At 44.3% G+C, this 20,758-nt stretch overlaps 1 protein-coding gene across 2 annotated transcripts in view; it reads left to right on the top strand.

The window, feature by feature from the left end:
• Positions 1-20,758, top strand: part of LOC109320196 (vacuolar protein 8-like) — a 63,690-nt gene that overhangs the window by 40,761 nt on the left and 2,171 nt on the right. For both annotated transcript variants that reach the window (XM_019550202.1, XM_019550201.1), the window contains exons 10-13: positions 4,637-4,765; positions 15,458-15,572; positions 17,949-18,083; positions 19,769-19,894. In XM_019550202.1, coding sequence (XP_019405747.1) covers positions 4,637-4,765; positions 15,458-15,572; positions 17,949-18,083; positions 19,769-19,894 — 505 coding nt within the window. The remainder of the gene's footprint in view (positions 1-4,636; positions 4,766-15,457; positions 15,573-17,948; positions 18,084-19,768; positions 19,895-20,758) is intronic.

The following is a 20,758-nucleotide window of genomic DNA, read 5'->3' as shown; positions in this document are numbered from 1 at the left end:
CTCATGAGGTTCAACAAGGAAAAGTGCAAAATCTGTCACTTAGGATGAAATAGTCCCATGCACTGACCTGGTACAGGCTGGGGGCTGACTGGCTGGGTAGCAGCTCTGCAGAAAAGAACCTGGGGGTTACAGTGGACAATAAGCTGAGTATGAGCAAACACTGTTGCAAAGAAGGCTAACAGCATACTGGGCCACATTGGTAAGTGTGTTGCCAGCAGGTCACGGGAAGTGATTATTCCCCCTCTATTCAGCACTATTCAGTACTCACAAGATGGAGTATTGAGCTCAGTTTTGGGCCCCTTCACTTCAGAAAGGATGTGGACAAATGGGAAAGAGTCCAGCAGAGGGCAGCAAAAATGGTTCGGGGAGTAGGGCACATGACTTCTGAGGAGGTGCTGAGGGAACTGGGCTTATTTAGTTTGCAGAAGAGAAGACAGAGGGGATTCCATTGCAGCTGTCAACTACTAGAAGGGAGGTTTGAAAGAGGATGGAGCTGGACTGTTCTCAGTGGTGGCAGATAACAGAACAAGGAGAAAAGGTCTCAAGTTGCAGCAAGGGAATTTGTACTTATTACAAAGAATTTTCTCACTAGGAGGGTAGTGTAACATTGGAGCAAGTTACCCAGAGAAGTGGTGGAAGCTCCATACTTGGAGGTTTTTAAACCCAGGTAGACAAAGCTTTGTCTGGGATGATCTAGTTGGGGATGGTTCCACTTTGAGCATGGGGTTGGACTAGATGACCTCCTGAGGTCCCTTCCAACCCTTATTTTCTATGATTTCTATGATGTTAATTAGTGCAGTGGTTCTCAACCTTTTGGGATTCAAGGCACCCCTCACTGGACTCAACGCACCTCTCTACAACTTCTGTAAATTGAGTGGTACCTAATTTCAGAAACTAATGTATGTATTACAGTACTTGCCTCCTTGCAGAGGGCCAAGCAGTGTGGGTGGGGGATCAGCCAGGCAGGAATAAACCTGAGCTTCCCTTATCTGCTTATCTCTTCACATCTAGCATTACTTCCAGAGTATTGCATGGCAGCCAAGGGTGCTGCAGCACTTTGGCTGAGAATCATTGTATTAGAGTAGGAGTAAGAACTTGGAGCCAAATCAGCTGGCTCTCAGATTGACTGACTTTTCTTTGGATGCAAGGGGCTTGATCCTATTCCACTTATTAGGCCCCTAAGGTGGCCTAAGGACTCAGATGCAGTTAACTGAAAAAGCAGCTTGCTGCTTTTTGTGACTCAGTCTTAAGGTCAAGGTGAGGGTGTATTATGGAAGTAGATCATTTAAGTTTTTTCAGGGACTCGAGCAAGGTGAAAGACAGTCACACTTAAGCATCTACATCCATTAAGGAGCCTAAATGATTGAATGAGTCAGGCCTGAAGTACCACTGCATCTTAGTTTCACGTTCTGTAAAATGGGGATGAATATTTACCTTTGCTAGCACCATTCATCCAAAGAGTTCAGACTACTAAAATCAGGTATTAAAATTATGAATGAAGATGCTGCTCAAATATTTTCTTTGACTAGTGCAGATTAGGCTCTTTTCCTGCAAATTCAAAAAAATGTTTGAGTTTCCAGTAAATGTTTGGTCAAAACTTACCTGAACCGGTTAATTTGCTTCCTTCTGAGATTGCTGCGTTCATGGCTTTCCCTAACTGAAGAGGAGATAAGAACTGGGTCTCTGACAGTTGCCCACAGAGGCAAGGCATTTGACTTCACCTGAAGTTAAAATTTCAACACCTGTTACAAGATGAAGTAGTGACCAACGTATGTATGTACATTAAATATATTGGAGGGGTTGGCAGCAGAGCCATAATACACTGTAGAAGTGCATTTAGATTCTGTAAACAAATTAAAGACCTGAGTTTCTTTTCAATTTTAGCCAGTGAGAAGTAGCTCCATTGAAGTTAACAGTTACACAGGTTAGAAGGGAGAGGAGAATTATAACTACAATATCCAAAGTGGCCTTTATAATTATTTGGATGGTTTCTGATTAGTTAAGATTAGGTGAGCTGTGTCTTTGTAGGGAAGGAAAGGTATCAGCATGGAAATGCACAGGCATATACCTGCACATAAAATATCTTCAGAGACACGTGAAACTTAGACATCTGAATTCAATTAGACCTTGTTTCCTGAGTTTAACTACTGTGCTGTACTTTGGATCTGTCAATTTTTATATTTTACTTAGCGTTTTTTCTGGTTGTGATTGTGCTTGGAATGGATGGAACTGAAGGGGGCAACCAATATCAAATCTATAAGAAGACAAAATACACTTTCTGACATTTAACCTACAAAACAAGAAACAGTGCCATTTTAACTGCTTTAAAGCTATCTACCTTTGATGCTCCTTCAGTGATCATGACATTTCCCAAGCTCCAGAGTAATGCCTGTCATCTTAGCATGTTCAAAGGATTAAAGAGTTATTTTAAAGCTAAGCATCTTTCGCTAGCAAGCCTTTGCTTCTAACAGTATGAAGAACATGGCACATTGCTGACTACACAAAGCATAGTCGAATGTTCAAGGAGAACGGACTGAAAGAACAAATAAGTATTACCTTTTTTGTTACAGCATGATCATAGTCATCAGATACTTTGTTCAAAGCCTATTGGAGTCAGTGGGAAGTGACAGTTTTCCCCCAAATAACTATTTGTCTCTACTGTTGAAAGCCTATATATATGGGAAGCCCTCTAGCTCATACTGAGAGTGGGGAAACTTGGCCAGAAATTCCAAACTTCATGTTAGGGCCTGAAAAGCCTTGATATTAGTAAAAATTGTAGAAGACTTAAGTTCAGCAGGAAAGAAACTCACTAACAGGCCATAAAACATCCATGGGGAGCAGCCTATACACACCCCACACACAATTTCTGAAAGTATTTTCAGGACATGTGATTTAAAATGATGCCTGGTCACAAACTGATGGAAAAAAGTAACTTTATCTGACTAATATAAAGATTGTATCCTCTCCCTGTCATGATCCTCCAGATCTGCTGTCCCCTCCTGGTCACAGTCCTGCCCCTTCACAATCAAATGTTGTCTTTGTGGTTAACTACAGCTATTGCAAACATAGTAGAGTTCATCTTAGGAAGGTATTTAATGAGTCTCTCCACCTCTCTTCTGGTGGGCTGTCGTGCCCTGCGACTGAGAGCAGAAACGGCTCGGGAGAGACCCCTAGTGGCGGGAAGGGGGAAGCGCAGCTGCCAGTCACCAGGACTGTGCAGCTGCTGGTTGCCCTAGCAACCCGGGAAATGTAGAGCCAGGAAGGGGCAGAGCTTAGCCCTTTTTAAGCCCAGGCAGAAGGCCAGGAGGGCAGTTCCCCTTCGGCAGCCGAGGGAGGAGGAACTCAGCCAGAACAAAGGGGAAAACTCTGACCGTCGGAACATCCTCTGGTTCCTGCTGGGGGTTGATGCACTCTCTCTCTCTCTCTCTCTCTCAATCTCTCTCTCTCTCTCTCATAGGGAGAGATTCATATTTTGACCAGAACAGTCTAGCTTTTATGTTGTAGCCCAGGGGCTTTGCGTTTTGTGTTTTCTGTTTTAACCGGAGGACCGGGTGAGGCTATAAGGGGTTGGAGGAGGCCTCATAGGAGCTCCACAATAGCGTGGGGTCTCCTGGTGCCAGAGGGGGTGCAGCTTTGTTTGGGGGCGCATTGGCCCAGCCCAGAGCTAGGGGGGCAGCGAGAAGCCTCAGAGTTAGCGGGGCAGCGAGGAGCCTGAGAGTGAGGAGGGGCAGTAAGGAGCCTCTGAGCTAGGGGGCAGCAAGAAGCCCCAGAGCTAAAGGGGGCAGCGAGAAGCCCCGGAGTTAGGGGGCAGCAAGGAGCCCCGAGAGTGAGGAGGGGCAGCGAGGAGCCCTGAGAGCAAACGAAGGGCCGAGACATAATAACACGGCCCAAGCTAGGTCATACCAGCACCGTCTGTGAGGCTTGGGCTGCGGTGTAGGGGAGAAAAAGGAGCCACAGACAGAGCCCCCTGTCATCGGGGTGCATAAAAATGAGCAGCCTTCCGCTGATTCCAATCATCTATTAATCACAAGTAAGATCAAGGTATGGCAGGCGAGTAAGCAGGCGGTTGGCCCATTGCAGGAGGGTGGAGCCACACGTCCAGAGGGGCTCCGAAAGTAGGACTCCTGCTACATGAACCTTTTGGGACCCTGAGATTTTTTTTTTTAATGCCTGAATTCCTCAGCTTATCATAGGTTGTTAGGGGATCCTTTGTGGCTGTGGTGTGCGTGGAGGGAAAGTGGATGTTCTTATGGACACTTTCAGCCATCACATGGCCACCTGTGATCACAAGGGATTGGACTTTATGACACAGGTGGTTGCTTCACTCTTATGTTCCCGTGAGTTTCATCAGCCAGTGTCATAGACTCACCCAATTCCCACAGCACACCAGGTTTTCTGGAGAGGTCTCTGATATCCTCAAGGATAGCAGTCAATGGAGGACAAATTGAGAACTACAACACAAAACTGCATCTACCCTGCAGCTGTTTTTTTAAAAGCGTAAGCAAGGCTTATCTGGCAGAGCTGAGATAGTCCTACCCATGACATTCTCCTGAGGGCAGGTCAGTGCTGTAGTGTAGGCAAGTGGTTTATCCTTGTCATTATTGAAGGAGATTGAATAGCTTATTGCTCTTGGCAGGACACGCTTACATGTGGAGAGATGCTGAACATCCTGGGCAGGCTACTGCTAACTCATAAAACAGACCCAGTGCTTGTTGGTCATGCTACCTGCATAATTAAAAACCTGATCCTTCCCCAAAACATGCAGGTGAGTACCAGTTTTCTTCACAAGATTACATAAGGGAGGTGGGACATCTTTACCCAGTGGGAGCTGGTTACACAAAAGAAAGTTCTGGTTTTTTTTAATCATATGCAATGGATTAATGAGCTATCTCCCTCTGACATTCATGGCAACACTACCCCAGGTACAAGTTGGGAGCATCCCATGTACCACCCTTGAAGCTATTTCTTCCATCCTCGTTTCCTCTATCATGCAACACTGCATATTAAGGAAAATAAGAAATGTCACACAAGTCAGTGATACAGCCCCAGGATTTGAGTAACTGTGTCTTCTCTCTAGACACATATAAAATATAGCAGGGAAGCCTCGGGCATAGAGAAATTAAGTGACTTGCCTGAGTCACTCAGAATGGATGAGTAGGAAGTGAATCCTGAGTGTCCAAATCCCAGTCCAGGGCATTAACCAGGAGAAGAAGAGTAAGAGACTGTCCCCACTTTCCAGGGTTGTATTTTAAAGACAGAGGATTGATTTGAATTTCAAAATGTCTGATTTGTAGTCTGTGCATATGTTGTGTTATCTATAGAGGGTCATTTTATTTCGATAAAAATTGGGATGTACACTTTGAAAAAACTTGTCATGAAGACTAATATGTTTCTCTTCTGCTGACAATGTTTACATAACTCCTTTGACATTAATGACAGTATGTCACAACTTCAGTGCTCATTCTGAGAAGTTGCCCAAAATCACACAAACATCTTTTTGCAAAAGTAAAAGGTGATTTTTCTTCCACCAGGTAATAAAATTCTGTTGTGACTCAATTTGAAAAGCAATGGAGTCTTGAATCGATCTGGCTCCTCTAGCACCATGGATACCCCACTAAACAATTTACAGAAAGATCCTAGGTTCAGAGACTAAATAGTGATCATCTTGCCCCCAAAAGAGCTACAGTGAACATCCCTTCATGTAGCCTTTTTTCCGCATCCTGAAGATTTTGGTCATTTTGCTTGAGTGGGTGCCTATCCTGATTACAATCTCCTAATTAGCTGATAACCAGTGATCCCGGTTTTCCCTGATTAAAAAAAAAAAATCCAACATTTTCTGATTTAATTCCCTCCTCCCCCAAATGCACATTTTTCTGTGATTAAAATGAAATGCCACTATATGTAGTGCCTCTTTGGGACCACTTGGCAAGTAATGTAAGAAACACAGGCTTTGTATAGGAGAGTTTAAAACCACAGTCACTCTTACAGCATAGAGGATTTACAGATCTTTAGGAAAACAAATTCTCCATGCTCTGTGACCAAAGATCACCTGATCATGCTCATGACCAATCTGGGGATCAGGCAGATTGGTCCTTTCTACAGACAGACAGTGCATGGTAAAGATCCTTCCCCTAACTCTTTCCCCTCTGACAAGCCAGTCAGCTGCAGAATTTCAAGCAGGTGATTCTCTGGGAGATTTCACCTTCTCTGGAGTCAAGCTGGGGAAATTTGATCCCTTCTGCATATCTCTTTTCCATAGCAAAACCATTCTTTTAGAAGGGAACTGCCTTGGCTGGATAAGAATGTAAGAACATAAGAATAACCATTTACTGGGTCAGACCATAGGTCTCTCTTGCCCAGTAGCCGTTCTGCACCCCTGCCTCCACTATTCCTGTTTCACTTGCAGCCTCCAGCATTTAAGGTATAGGAAGTTCTGATTCAGAAGTGGCATCTCTAACTCCCATGCTCAATAGCTGCTGATGCCCCTTTCCTAAAATAATTTGTCCAAGCCCTTTTTGAATCTGGCTAAACTGTCAACTTCTACATCTGGTGGCAATAAGTTCCATACTTCAATTACACACTGTGTGAAAAAGAGCTTCCTTTTCTTAGTTTCAAACTTACTATGCACTAGTTTGATTTTATGACCCCTAGTTCTTGTATTGTGAGAGCTAGTATATAATCAATCCCTATTTAATTTCTCTTCACCATTTAGTATTTTGCAAACCCTTATCATGCCCCCCTCAAGCATCTCTTTTCTAAACTGAATAGGCCTAGCCTCTACAGGGCTTTGGGAATAGGGCTTAAAGGGCATAGGTGGTGTTTTTCTCGATCCTTCTGGTTTTGGGCTATGGGCTGAGGAGGGAGAGGAGGATCGAGGTAGTAAACCAGAGACTGTGGTGCTGGTGTCGTTATGAAGGCTTTGGCTTCCATGATCACAGTCCACTCTTTGGTGAGAGAGGCAGTGATCTGCTGGGAAGAGACAGCCTCCACTTTACTCTGCTCAGGAGGAAGCTCTTCTCAGCCAGACTGGCTGACCTGCTCAACCGGGCTTTAAACTAAGCCCACCGGGGGATGGGTGGATAACCGCCAGTGCAAGCCCACTAGGCAACTACTGCATAACCAGTAGGTTAGGGCACCCAAGGGAATCCACACCCACCCCAGCCCTGGAACAGTGTCTGCCTTGGACTGCAAGGAAGCCTAGGGCTTCCAGTGGGACACTTGCATGTCTGTACACCAATGCCAGGAGCTTGGGGAGCAAACAGGAGGAACTGGTCCTCCTGCTCAGCAAGAAAGACTATGATCTCACAGGGATAACGGAGACCTTGTAGGACTCCACCTATGACTGGGCCACAGGTATAGATGGCTATGCCCTGTACAAGAGAGATTGTGCAGATGATAAAAGGAATGGGAGTGTTCAGACCTTGTAAAGGAACACCTTGAGAGCCTGGACATCTTCAAGTCTGCTGGTCCTGACAGATTATACCCTAGAGTACTCAAGGGCTGGCAGATGTCATAGCCCAACCATTGGCAAAAAAAATCATGGTGCTCAGGTGAAGTACCTGAAGACTAGAAGAAGGCCAATGTAGTACCCATCTTCAAGAAAGGGCAGAAAGTAGATTCTGGGAATTACAGGTCAATCAGCTTGACCTCAATCCCTGGTAAGATTTTGGAGAAAATTATCAAAGAGACCTGTCGCAGAGCACTTGGGTGCCCTGCACCTAAAAGCAGAAATGGCTCAGGAGAGACCCCTACTGGTAAGAAGGGGGAGGCTCAACTGCCAGTCACCAGGGCAGCACAGGTGCTGGTTGCTAGGGGAACCAAGGGGATCAGCTGACAGGAAGGGGCAGGGCTTGGCCCCTTCTTAAGCCCAAGCATAAGGCCAGGAGAGCAGTTCCCCTCCGGCGGCCAAGGAGGGGGGAGCTCAGCCAGTGTGGAGAGAAAGGGGAAGATAGATTGCAGGAGCATCCCCTGGTTGTGGCTGAGTTGGAGTATTTTTCCTGGTAGTGGACAGAACGTCGGTTTTTGACCAGACGGTTTACTCTACATTATAGCCCAGGAGTTTTGTGTTTTGTGTTTACTATTTAACCAGAGGACTGGGTGAGGCTATTAGGGGTGGAGGAGGCCTCAGAGGGATGCCACGGTAGTGTGGAGTTTCCTGGCGCCAGAGAGGGCACAGCATTGTTTGGGGGCGCATTGGCCCCAGCCCCAAAGCGAGAAGGGGCAGCGAGGAGCCCTGGAGCCAGGGGGCAGAGAGGAGTCCCGGAGCGAGACAGGGCAGTGGGGGGGCCCCCAGAAGTAAAGAAGAGGGCCAAGGCACAGGGTAAACCATGTCAAGTACCATCTGCGAGGTTTGGGCTGCAGTGTTGGGGAGGAAAAGGAGCCGCAGATAGCGCCCCCTGACACCGGGCATATAAAGTGGGCAGCCTCCCGCTAAGTACATCACTCAATCAATCAAGATCAAGGCATGGCAGGCGAGTAAGCAGGCAGTTAGCCCAAGACAGGAAGGCGGAGCCACCAACAGAAAGGCTCCAGCACATTATCCCTGTTACAAGACCATTCTTGATAAGCTGGCTGATGGCAACATCCTGAGGGACAGCCAGCACGGGTTTGTCATGGGTAGGTCTTTTTTAACCAATCTCATCTCCTTCTATGACCAGCTGACATATCACCTGGACAAGGGAGAAGAAATTGACATCATATATCTGGACTTTAAAAAAGCCTTTGATTTGGTGTCCCATGATCTCCTTATGCAAAAATTGACCAAATGTGGCCTCAGCTACACCATAGTCCGATGGCTGGGAAATTGGCTCTGAGGTCGGACCCAGAAAGTAGTAGTTGATGGATGTGAATCATTATGGTGCTCCATGACCAGTGGTGTCCCTGAAGGCTCTGTCCTTGGACCAGTTCTCTTCAACATCTTTATCAATGATGTGGACATTGGTGTCAGAAGCACGCTGGCCAAGTTTGCTGATGACACTAAATTTTGGGGCAAAGCATCCACAGCTGAGGACAGGCTAGTGATCCAGGCTGACTTGGATAAACTTAGTAAGTGGGTGGATATAAACTTGATGACGTTCAATACTGAAAAATGCAAGGTACTCCACCTCGGGGAAAATAAACCCGCAGCATGCTCACTAGCACCACAGCTGAAAGAGACTTGGTGGGTCATGATTGACCACAAGATGAACATGAGCCACCAATGCATCTTGTAAGGCAAACAAAACTCTGGCATAGATGCTTCTCAAGTAAATCCCAGGATGTCATCCTCCTGCTGTACTCGGCCTTGGTGAGGCCACAGCTGGAGTACTGCATCCAATTCTGGGCTCCACAATTCAAGAAGGATGTTGAGAAACTTAAGAGAGTCCAGAGGAGAGCCACATGCATGATCAGAGGAGAAGAGAATAGGTCTTATGATGAGAGGCTGAGAGCCATGGGACTCTTCAGCTTGGAAAAATGCAAGGTCATGGGGGATCTGGTGGCTGCCTATAAGTATGTAAGTGTTGTGCATCAGGATCTGGGGGAATGCCTGTTCACCAGAGCACCCCAAGGGATAACAAGGACCAACAGTCATAAACTCCTCTGTGACTGTTTTAGGCTGGACATAAGGTAAAACTTCTTTACTGTCCGAGCCCCCAAGGCCTGGAATAGACTCCTTCCAGAAGTGGTGCAGGTACCTACACTGGACTCTTTCAAGAAATGTTTGGATGTTTATTTTGCTGGGATCCTTTGACCCTAGCTGACTTCCTGCCCCTGGGGCAGGGGACTGGACTTGATGATCTTCAAGGTCCCTTTCAGCCCTAATGTCTATGAATCTATGAATCTTTAGTTTCTCTTCATATGGAAGCCCCTCCATACCACTAGTCAACCTTGTTGCTCTTTTCTGTACCTTCTCTAATTCTTCTAGATCCTTTTTTGAGGTGTGGGGACCAGAACTGGGCAGAGTATTCAAAGTGTGGACACACCATAGATTTATAAAGGGGCATGATGATACTTTCCATTTTGTTTACAATTCCCTTCATAATAATCCCTAACATTTTGTTTACCTTTTTGACAACTGAAGCTGAGCACTGAGTCAATATTTTTAATGAACTGTCCACAATGATTCCCAGATCTCTTTGCTTTGTAGTAACAGCTGTAACAATTACTGTAGAGCCCATCATAGTGTAGGTATAGTTTGGGTTATTTTTGCCCAGAAGCATCACTTTACAATCATCTATCTTGAATTTAATCTGCCATTTAGTTATCTATTTGCTCAATAGTGCCAGTTCCTTCTGTATTTTTCAGAGCCCGCCTTAGTCTTTACTGCTTTGAATAATTCTGTGTCATTCACAAATCTGGCCACCTTGCTACTCACCCCGTTTGTCAGATCATTTACAAATATGTTAAACACCACGAGTCCCAACACAGATCCCTGGGGGCCCCGCTGTTTACTACTTTTCATCCTGAAAACTGACCATTTATACTCACTCTTTGCTTTCTATCTTAAAGCTAATTTCTAATCCAAAAGTGGGCATTTCCTATAATCTCATGACCACCTAATTTAATTAGTAAGACCCTCTGATGGGGGAACTTGTCAAAGGCTTTTTGGAAGTCCAGAAATATACTATGTCAACTGGATCACCCTGATCCACCTGCTTATTGACATCCTCAAAAAACTCTAGTAGGTTGGTGAAGCATGATCTCCCTTTGACAAAACCACATTGATTCTTCCTCAGCAAGTCATGTTCATCCATGTGCTGAGCAATTCTTTTCTTATTATTGTTTTCACCAGTTTTCCAGAAGGTAAGGTCACTGGCCTGTAGCTCCCTGCATCACCTTTACAGCCTTTTTAAAATATTGGATAGATGCAAAAAATGCATTTAGTTTCTTGCCCCATTTATACCCTGATCATCCAAAGGCCCAACTGACTCCGTGGCAGGTCTTTGGCTTCTAATGTACTTAACAAAAGTTTTATTGTTATCTTTTGTGTCTCTAACAAGTTTCTCAAATTCTTTCTAGCTTGTCGTATTACAGTTTTACATCTGATTTGTTACCAGATTTGCCCATTACTTTGGTGGTGTGCTCATTTATTAGGGATACATTTCTAGGGTCTTTGTAATTCTATCAATATGCTGCTTGTGTTACTTGTGTTTCTATACAGAGCTGTATCTCTCCCTTCTGCAAGCCCTCATCCCCAATGGAGCTATCTTGAAGGACTCAGTTTCAATGGGGCTGGGTTCCTCCAGTCACCAAATCAGTCGTACCCACAAACACACACAGACTAACGTGACACACCTGACCCGGCCGGGTTGATCAGCATGGACAGGCTGACACCCTCATATGCCCAGAATCAGTTCATCAGAGCAACAATAAACTGCAGTCAGACATAAGTACACAGCATACCTCTGAATCCGGCTGGATGTCCAGCTGACACCCTCACGGACCAGCATTCAGTTCATTAGGGCATGTCTGAGCCGAACTGGGTCAATCAGCCTGTACAAGCTGATCCCCTTATGTGTTTCAAACTCGACATGTCCCAAGCTTTAGCCTCTTGATGAAAAGACCCCACAGTATTTTTGGACTTCACAAGGATCTTTAGCTTAGGTAAAAGCAGCGTCACTGCAGAGCAAGTGGGGAAGGAAAGCAGAGAAGGAAACATACACCCAGTTACTACCAGTTTGACTATAAAAGTTATTTATTGCTAAGTATATGAAATATATAATGGTACTAGTAATAATAGACATGCAAAGGAAAACAAACAGAAACAATTACAATGCTACCCTGGTTTCACCAAGTATTTGGGGAAACTTAGCTCAAGCTTAACTAATACAGTTCAGGTTCAGAAATCTATGCTAGAGAGAGAAGAGAAAAGAGAGAGAGAGTGAAAGCTGGGATCTTACCAGTCTGAGGCACTCGGGTTTCAATGCTGACAGGTTCTTAGCACAATCCTTGAAGGGAGACGATCTGTTTCTTCCAGCTTCTCAAGAACAACAGCAGATGATGTCAGAGAGATTTCTTCTCTTGAAGCACAACTTTGCTTCTTTTTTTACAGATTTTTATACCCTCAGTTCAGCTTCTTCAAAGCATTCTTTTAATCGTGTAAATAATTGTCTTTTCTATTGACAAAAGGTTATCTGGTTTGGAACATCTCAAGAAACTGATCAATAACCAGGAAAAACATAAGGTTAAGGAGTAACCAGACACTTAGGAGCCAGCTTGAAATTCCTATGGATAGCAGATATACTGGATGGGATACCTCATTGTTTCTTCAGAAACAATAGATAGCTTGCAGCGTCAGGGTTTTTTATTTTTACCTGCTGTGAACAAGCCTCAGCTTAGCATGACTTTTCATAAACTTTTGTGGGGAGGACTCCCACCAGTCATCCTGGGAAAAGTATCACAACGCTTGTGGGCAGGGCTCCAATGGGCTGGACACTGTGATGAGCCCTTTACCTTTGTTCAAATGTTGCCCATACCCCCTCTGACTTGGTTTCTTGCCTCAGCATTCGCTAACCTGGCAACTGAGTTTTAGTCAGTCAAGTTTAAATAGGCCTCCCATAGTGGGAGCAGGGAATGTACAGCCCAAGATGCCTAGTAAACTTTACATCTGCTTAGTTCTAGTTAGATGAGGTGTGTGTGGGGTGGGGGTGGAGAATTGGTCTGATAAGTGCTGAGCTGGGTGTGTGTAAATGTGGGTTAATTAGCATTTGGAGCACAAATTCCTCATCATGCAGTGCTTCCCTGCTTTTCTGATCCCAGAATTCACTGCAGTCTTTGCTTTGGGCTTTCTGTTCTCCATCTCCCATGTAAATGAATTGTCATCTGGTTCTATCTTGGATGCAAATGAGACCTAGGGCAGTTGTTTCACTTTTGTCACCCTTATCTGGAGGGCTTTAGGTGTGTCTCCCACTGCATCTTCATTGTCTTTTGTAATCAGTTTTTGTTTAGGAAGAGGATGGGGGGAATTCTTCATGAGTCAGACAAGCTGCATCCTGTGTCAGGGTTCCCCAACAATATGGAGCTGAGAGGTAACAGATTTGCCACCGTTTTTGCTCTTTTTTATTTTCCTTGTTAGAATTTGACTCTCACTTTTTGAAAGAATCCTTTCTTGTGGTTCTTACCTCTGCAGCTCTGTCATTAAACCATGGTTCATTTTCTCTTGTTCTGATTTGTGGTAATGCATCTGTTCTGTGCCTCTAATATGGTGTTCTTTAGCAGTTCCCATGCTGTTTGCACATTCTTCATCCCCTTAGGGGCTTTTAACTTCTGTCTAACTAGCTTTCTTATTTTGGTGTAGTCTCCCTTTTTAAAATTAAAGACTACTGTGGTAGATTTTCTACTTTTCTCCCATCCTACATAGATGTCAAACCCAACTGCACTGTGGTCACTATTGCAGAGCAGCTCACTAACATTTACCCTTTGCAACAAATCTAGTGCACTACTTAGGATGGCCTTTCTTCTGGTAGGATTAACTACTCCAAGAGGCAGCCTTTTATAACTTCAAGAAATTTGGTCTCTAAATCACAGCCTGATGTTAGATAAACTCAGTCTATTTGTGGATAGTTGAAGTCACCCATTACTACTGGGTTTTCTGGTCGGGGGTCAATTGTATATTCCCAGACATACTTTTTTTCTATTGCAACCTAGAATTTCTATCAAAGAGTTTCTATAGTACGTCTTTTATCAGGTCAAAAATCAACACTATTTGATTTGAGGAAGTCTTTGATGTAGAGTGCCACTTCCCCACCCATATATCCTATGCTATCATTCCTGTATAATTTGCATCTTGTTATTATAGTATTTTTCGTATTCCACTATGTTTCACAGATACCTATTATGTGAATATCATTATTTACTGCTAGTTCCCTGACAGTTGATCTTAGACTTCTGGCACTAGTATAAAAGCACGTGTACTTTTTTATTGGCTTGGCCGATTACTGGTTGGCTTCTTTGTGACTTTATAACCGTTAAAGGTATTTGCCTGTGCTTGTCTTTTCCCTGTTTCTTATCCTCATTTTTATTGCTTCATCTCTATAGGGTGTGTCAACCAGGTGCTGTTCTGCACCTGTCAGATTTCTCCCCATTTTTAGTCTAAAAGCTGTTCTACCACCTTTTTTAATATTATGTGTCAGCAGTTTGGTACCATTTTGGCTCAGGTAGAGACCATCACAGACTCCCCCTATTCCAAAGGTCACCCAGTTCTCTACTCTGAAGCTCTGCCTGCCTAACTGGCCCTGTGCGTGGTACTGGAAGCATTTCAGAGAATGCTATCATGAAAGTCCTGGGCTTCACCTCCTACCTTGTAGCATAAATTTAGCTTAAATTGTGATAGTGACCTAAATGTAGGTCATTATCTTCAAATTTTGGCTACAAGGTTAACTGATGCAAACACCTGTCAACTCACCACAATTCTCCCTTGCATCATTGATTTAAGTTCAGCAATGTATTTGGCTACTTTCTTTTTTAGCTTCTGAGTGGGGGGACCTCAATTCCTTTTACAGTTCAGACCTACCAGGGGACACATCAAACCTGACAAGGAACTGCTGTTTGGAGTGGCTCTTCCTCAAATTGCTTCCAGGTGTTGAAGTCTGATGACTTATCCAGATCCATGAGTAAACTGGGGCATACAATGTCATGGCTTTTGGCTAGAAAGTCCTGTGCACAGTACCGCCAAGTGATGTGCATTAAAGATTAAAAAAAAGAAAACCAAAAAATATATTAACAAGTGACATAAAATGCCAATGTTTCTTCAGTATTTCAGGTTTTTCTTTAACTTCAGTGGACATACCATAGTTATGATGCTGGAGCTAATGCTGGATGGCTGAATAAAAACATCATGAAGTTTTTAAAACTATATTTTCCATGTGTTTTACCAAAAGGTTGTAGATGCACAACACTGTGTAAACACTTCGCAAGCTGATATGACATTGCAAGGTTTGGCAACATAATGGTGCCTATCCCTTGCTGATTGCTGTAATGAAACTACATCTCAGCTGTCTTGTGCATTTGAATGCCAAAAAATTGTCAGACATTTAGCGGCAATTCTGAGGGAAGTAATCCGTACCACACAGCATGCAGTATGCAACACTTCGGCTCTGTGTCAAAGTATCAGCACTTGCTGACATTGTTGTTAAGCACAGACAGACACAAAGACCCATATCACGATATTTTGTGACCTTACAAGACATCTGAGGTCATAGGAAAATCTTAAAAACATTGTGAGTTATCTGATTGTTTATTTGAAATCAGGATAATTCCTGAAAACTCTGAGCTGTGGAATTAGTTTCTTCATTCCCAACAGAATTTGGTGTTCCCAACACATCTTGTTCTATTCTTAGTAAGCCCAGGGGCTATTTTAACCACTGGTCTATTTGATCCTCAGTACACCTATGAATTAGTACATATTTCTAACCTTCTTGGAAAGTACAAAGCACCATATAAGTACTAAATATTATCTTTCTTTCTTTTTTTGGTATAGAGAATCATGGAAAGCTCCTGTTTTGAAGGACTCCTCTATACCATTCTCTCTCCTGATGTTCAAGAAGAACCTCTTCATTATGTGATAGCTTGTCTTGCTGAGCTTGCAAAGCATGGTAGGGGAGCAATTACACAGTAAGCAGCTTAATCTCTCAGTGTGCACACATATTTCATTACTGATGATAAGGACTGAGCAAACATAGGTGAGCATCCACACACACAGTGGGCCCAATTTTTTTCTCTTTAAAGCAAAAGGGAGTTTTACGATTAACTATGATGAGAGTAAAATTAGATCTACTGCACTGATACGATAAACAGACCTAATTGTTTGAAGGCTTTCCTTTTGAACTATTTAAGCTTTAAACTGCCCTAATCAAAATTCATTTTGCCTAACCTTTTTCTGGTAGATGGTTTAGCCACTTTTATGTGTAATATCTCTCTGATAGTACTGAATTAATCTTATAGCAGGTGAGGGCAACTTAGAAAAAAACCCGAAAAGGCCCAAATGTAAACTTGCTTTCCTTTTTCCATTGTAGTTTTTTTGTGCAGTGATTTCATATTGTAAAGGGTTCAGAACTGACTGCACTGGAGACCCAAACTCCATCAGCAGGACACAATCACTTGTTGGCACAGCTCCTACTTTGGCCTGACTCCAGAACCCAAGGAGTGAACACTGCCAGTGCTTGCCCCCTTGCCCACTGTTGAATTTGTTGCCAGGGAAAAAGAGGTGAGAGGTGGTGGCGTCTGGGTTCTGGAGCCATGCCAAGGTGCCAATTCTAGCAGGAACCAAGATGGCAAACCAGTGAACTCAGAGATCTCACCACACGTGTCCTGCATAGGCAAATAGGGTGTGACTGCGCCCCTTTGCATCTCCTCTAGATTTGTCCCTGCCACAATGTGCCTCATCCACTATCTGGGGTAGGTAAAAGACTATGCCTGGCTTAGGACCACTCTATCTGTTGCCTTCTTGCTGCAATTACCAGCAAGGGCAGTGATTTATGTTGGTTAGTTTAATGAAGTGGACTTGGGTCCAGTGATGACAGGATCAGTTGAGACCACCAGATCAAAGTGGCTTTTGGATTTCATAGAATGGCTCAGTGTCATGATGGGTTGTGGGTGGCCATGTAGTGGGGGTTACCCAGGGTCAGAAAAAGCAATCAAAGTCTGAGGAAGGTATGCAGAATTCAAGTGTAAGAGAGCCAGGAGGTTAGACGATCCATCTGGGGAACCAAGTCAGAGATCTAGAGGGTTGGACAGAGCATGGGGTCAAGAGACTAGCCAGGTCGGGTATCTGGGAGATGAAACCAGAGTCAAGTTAGGGAGCCAAGGGTCAGGTCAAACTCAAGGTCTGTGGGTAAGGTGGGTCAGGTAGCCAGAGAATCTGTCAGAGGCACAAACCCAGAGTGAGGCAGCCTGGGTACAACATTGAGCCTTGTTGCCCAGACGCTTCCTCTTTTGGCTCAGGGGTTTTTATAGGAAGGTGTCAAGGGTCAGCTGACCCTGGCTGAAGCCACTCCAGTTGCATGGAGTGGGCACATGGCTAGGCCCAGATATGAGGTTGTGACTACCTATGCCCACCTTAATGCTCAGCTGAGGAGGTGACAGACTGGGGTGAGCGACAGCCCAAGTGTCAAGGCCACAGCCTGACACTCAGTGTTCGGACTTCCATTATAAAAGTGATTAGCCTTTCTGACTCTTCAAGCAAATTTCATTGAGTTCACAACCTGAGGATCTGACTTGGCACCGTAGGACCTGGAACCCAAAGTTCTGTGTGCTTTCTGCTCCTCCAGCTGTGCAAAGGGCTTTCCTGTTTCAACACAATGGACGCATCTACATGTTGCCAGACAGTAATGTTGCTACAGCTCTGTGATTTTGTACTTTCTTTTGGAAGTAGGTGTGCTTTTTTTTTTCAGGGCCTCTGCTACCAGGTCCACTCCGGCACCTATAAGGTGGAACAGGATCCTCTTCAGTACTTTTGGAAGTACTAAAGCTTCAGTACAAATGGTTACTGCACCATGCACACAACACAGAGTTAGATTTTGCCACTACATTGCGGCATACTATACTGGGGGAGTGCGCTGCTATGGTGACATGGCTGGGTATCACATGTAGACCTGCATGATTGCTACGCTGCCATAGCACACCATATGGTGATGTAGTGCATCTCTATGTTGCCATCGGGTAACATGTAGACACACCCAATGAAGCAGATCCTGTTCCACCTTTTAGGTGCCTGAGTGGACCTGGTAGCTGAGGCCCTGGGGAAAAAAAAAGTCATCACACCTACTTTTGTAACACACCATCACTTTACTGTGAAGACTGTCACAAATAACAGGAAGGGGAGCCAACCACCATTTGTGTACACTTTTTCAGAGACTCAAGCTGCATGGAGTAGGCTCACACTTAGTTGCCTAGTAAGTGCAATAAGATCTGACTCTATGGCTTTTTGCCTGCTCTGTCATTCAGCCTTTTTATCCCTTCCTATCTCCCAGAAGGATCTGTCTTACACATGCTACAGTGGATGGATGAATCCCTAATAAAATGCTTAGTGAAACTAGCTGGCCAACTGCAACATACAGAGCCCTCATTTCAAGCTGCGTCCATTATCCAGCATGTGGTATGTCATGGTAAGTGCTATGAATGGAATTTAATTGCATTTTCAACACATTCATAGATGCACTGAAAGTGAAATGTCAAGTCTGAGTTTTTTCAGCCTTCAGTCACCAGAGAGATTAGTATTTCTATAGCATCTTTCATCTTATCTCAGAAACTCGTCATCAGTATAACGTAGCCTCCCATCACTTTATGAAGACATGAGAGTATTGCTGCTCCCATTTTACAGATAAGGGCACTTCAGCTTAGAGAACTTGATTTGCTGAAATAGAGAAGCCAAGGCAGAGCTAGAGCTACAACTCATTATACTGATTCCTATGTTTAATTTACAGGACTATCCCGGTGTATACCAGCTGAGAGTCTAATGCAGGGGTGGGCAATTATTTCAGCTGGTGGGACACTTAACAAGTTTTGGTGAGCTGCCAAGGCCTGCACACATAAAATCTTTCAGAATATATAATTTTAACAAACTGTAGATAAAAAACAAATCACATATTAAAAAATCAAACATCTACTGTAACATACAACATACAACAATTTTATTTCAAAAAATAATTTTTGTCCTGATTTGTTTTGGGGGTTTTTTTTAGTAGTGTCTATAGAGACATAGAAGCTCAAAATAAAGTCTTACTCATGTATATTGTGTGTGTGGCAGGGGTGACCATGTGTGTAGGGGGCTGCCTGTACATTAGGTCCTGGGAGCCAGCTGAGGGTGAGGGGAGGGAGGAAGGAAGCAGGGGGCCAAGGGGTGCATGCAGCAGAGCTTGCCTGGGCAGCGCAGATGTGGTTTGCTTCCCATCCCATCTGACCCGGGCTACCTTTGTGGTGCTTCTCATAGAACTAAGCCCCGGCCAATCCCACCCAGGGCAGCCCGCTCTTGCCTGCACCAGCCATAGCTTCCTGGCAAGGCTGCAATCCGCCCATCCAGCCACCTGCAGCTGGCTACTCATCATGCTGGGTGGGCAGAGTAGGTGGAAGGCAGCTGGAAGCTGGAGCCCCCTATACTGAGGCAGGAGCTGCCCAGCTGGGCACATTGTGCCTGACACACCCTCACGGTGGCCTCCACTCTCCCACACTACCTGCTGCCTGGAGTGCTTTGGTGGCTGCAGCAGCAGCTGGAGCAACCCTGCTGGGAAGCTGTGTGCGCTGGTTGGGGCTGGGACAGTGCTGTTGGCTGACATGGGGTGGATACAGGCAGGAGCACAGCACGGGATGCTCCAGGCAGGGCTCAGCCCCATGCAGAACACTGTGGGAGCAGCTGTAGGCAGGATACAATCAACTGGTGGGCCAAATCCAGCCTGCAGGCTGTATTTTGTCTATCTCTGTTCTAGTGCTTAGTCTTGTGCTTTAGCCATCTAGCAATGTGATGAAAGTCCTTAAACAGGATAGACAAAGAGGTGGGTGGGTATAAAACATAACTATTACCCTCCCATTGCAGCAACTTTTTCAGCAGAAATCATGCATGCAATTTAGCTGAAATATCCATGACAGTGATGGTTCATAACATGAGGAGGCCCTTTTATTGTCCAATTAGAATAGAGCATGTACTGGGAAAAGGAGCACTGAGCCAGTAATGATAACATTTTGAAATGGCATCACATGCTTAGCTTGGTTTCAGACATTGCCCTACAAAATCAATTACAAATAAATGTTTTAATTGTTTCCCTTTGTTCTTCTGGTCCCTTGCCCTTTGTTGTAGAAAAGGTGAGGTCTCTGCTGAAATACCACATTACAGAGATTCAGTACTACCTAATGAATTTTCTCACCCACCAAGAGATTCGCTTTCAGCAGCTGGGCATTTCCACCGTCTGCAAATTACAGGAAGGTATGTCCCATGATCCCTCAGTCCTCAGTACCAGTACATAGGATATAAGGCACAGCTAAATCTTGACTGTTTATGTCAACATGCTACATTTGCTGCATTAGATCAAAAATTTCATATGCAGTCCTCATCACTGGAAGAGGTATGTAATTTTCCCTGACTCTCTTCACCTAAGAAGGGTGTATCCAGGGGTAGCAATCACCTTGGCTCTTTTAAGACACAATTAGTTAACCAAAAAGAATATTTTTCACAGATTAAAGATGATGGCATTTGAGTGTTTGAAAATGAAAAGGCTTTATCATGAGTTGTTCCTGATGAAGAGACATAGAAGGCCAATTATACAACTTTATTTAATATTACATGGATGTGGGTGTGCTCTTTGTGTGACAAAGCTGCTTGTGGGATGAAACGAGGCAGTACTGGGCAAAGTTCAAAATCCATGTCCAAAACAAATGCTGGTTTGATTAAACAAATGAGCAAATAGAGGCATGGATGGCAGTCATTAGAAATGAACATCTGCTACTACCTACGTAACTCCTATAAAACACGTACAAAGATCACACACCAGTTACCTTCTTGCTAGTGCTTCCTTGCTTAAATTGTCTTTATATAAGAGGTGGAGGAATGCATAATGATTTGTCCTTATCACATTTTTGTCTTTTACATAGGATCATAGGGCAGTAGGGCTGGAAGGGACCTCAATTAGGTCAGCCTCTGCTCAGAGTGAGATCATCTCTGACTGAATCATTTCAATCAAAGTTCTGTCTAACTTGGTTTTGAAAATGGAAAGGAGGGGCCATCACCAGGGAGGATTATACTGCGGTTGCTTGGGGATGCAGGGAGGCAGTCAGGAAGGCCAAGGCGGAG

The sequence above is a fragment of the Crocodylus porosus genome, unplaced genomic scaffold (assembly GCF_001723895.1).
Source record: "Crocodylus porosus isolate Cpor-Errol unplaced genomic scaffold, CroPor_comp1, whole genome shotgun sequence".
NCBI classification, from domain to species: domain Eukaryota; kingdom Metazoa; phylum Chordata; order Crocodylia; family Crocodylidae; genus Crocodylus; species Crocodylus porosus.
Note: the sequence above shows the minus strand (reverse complement) of the source record. Positions and strands in the feature narration are given on the sequence as shown.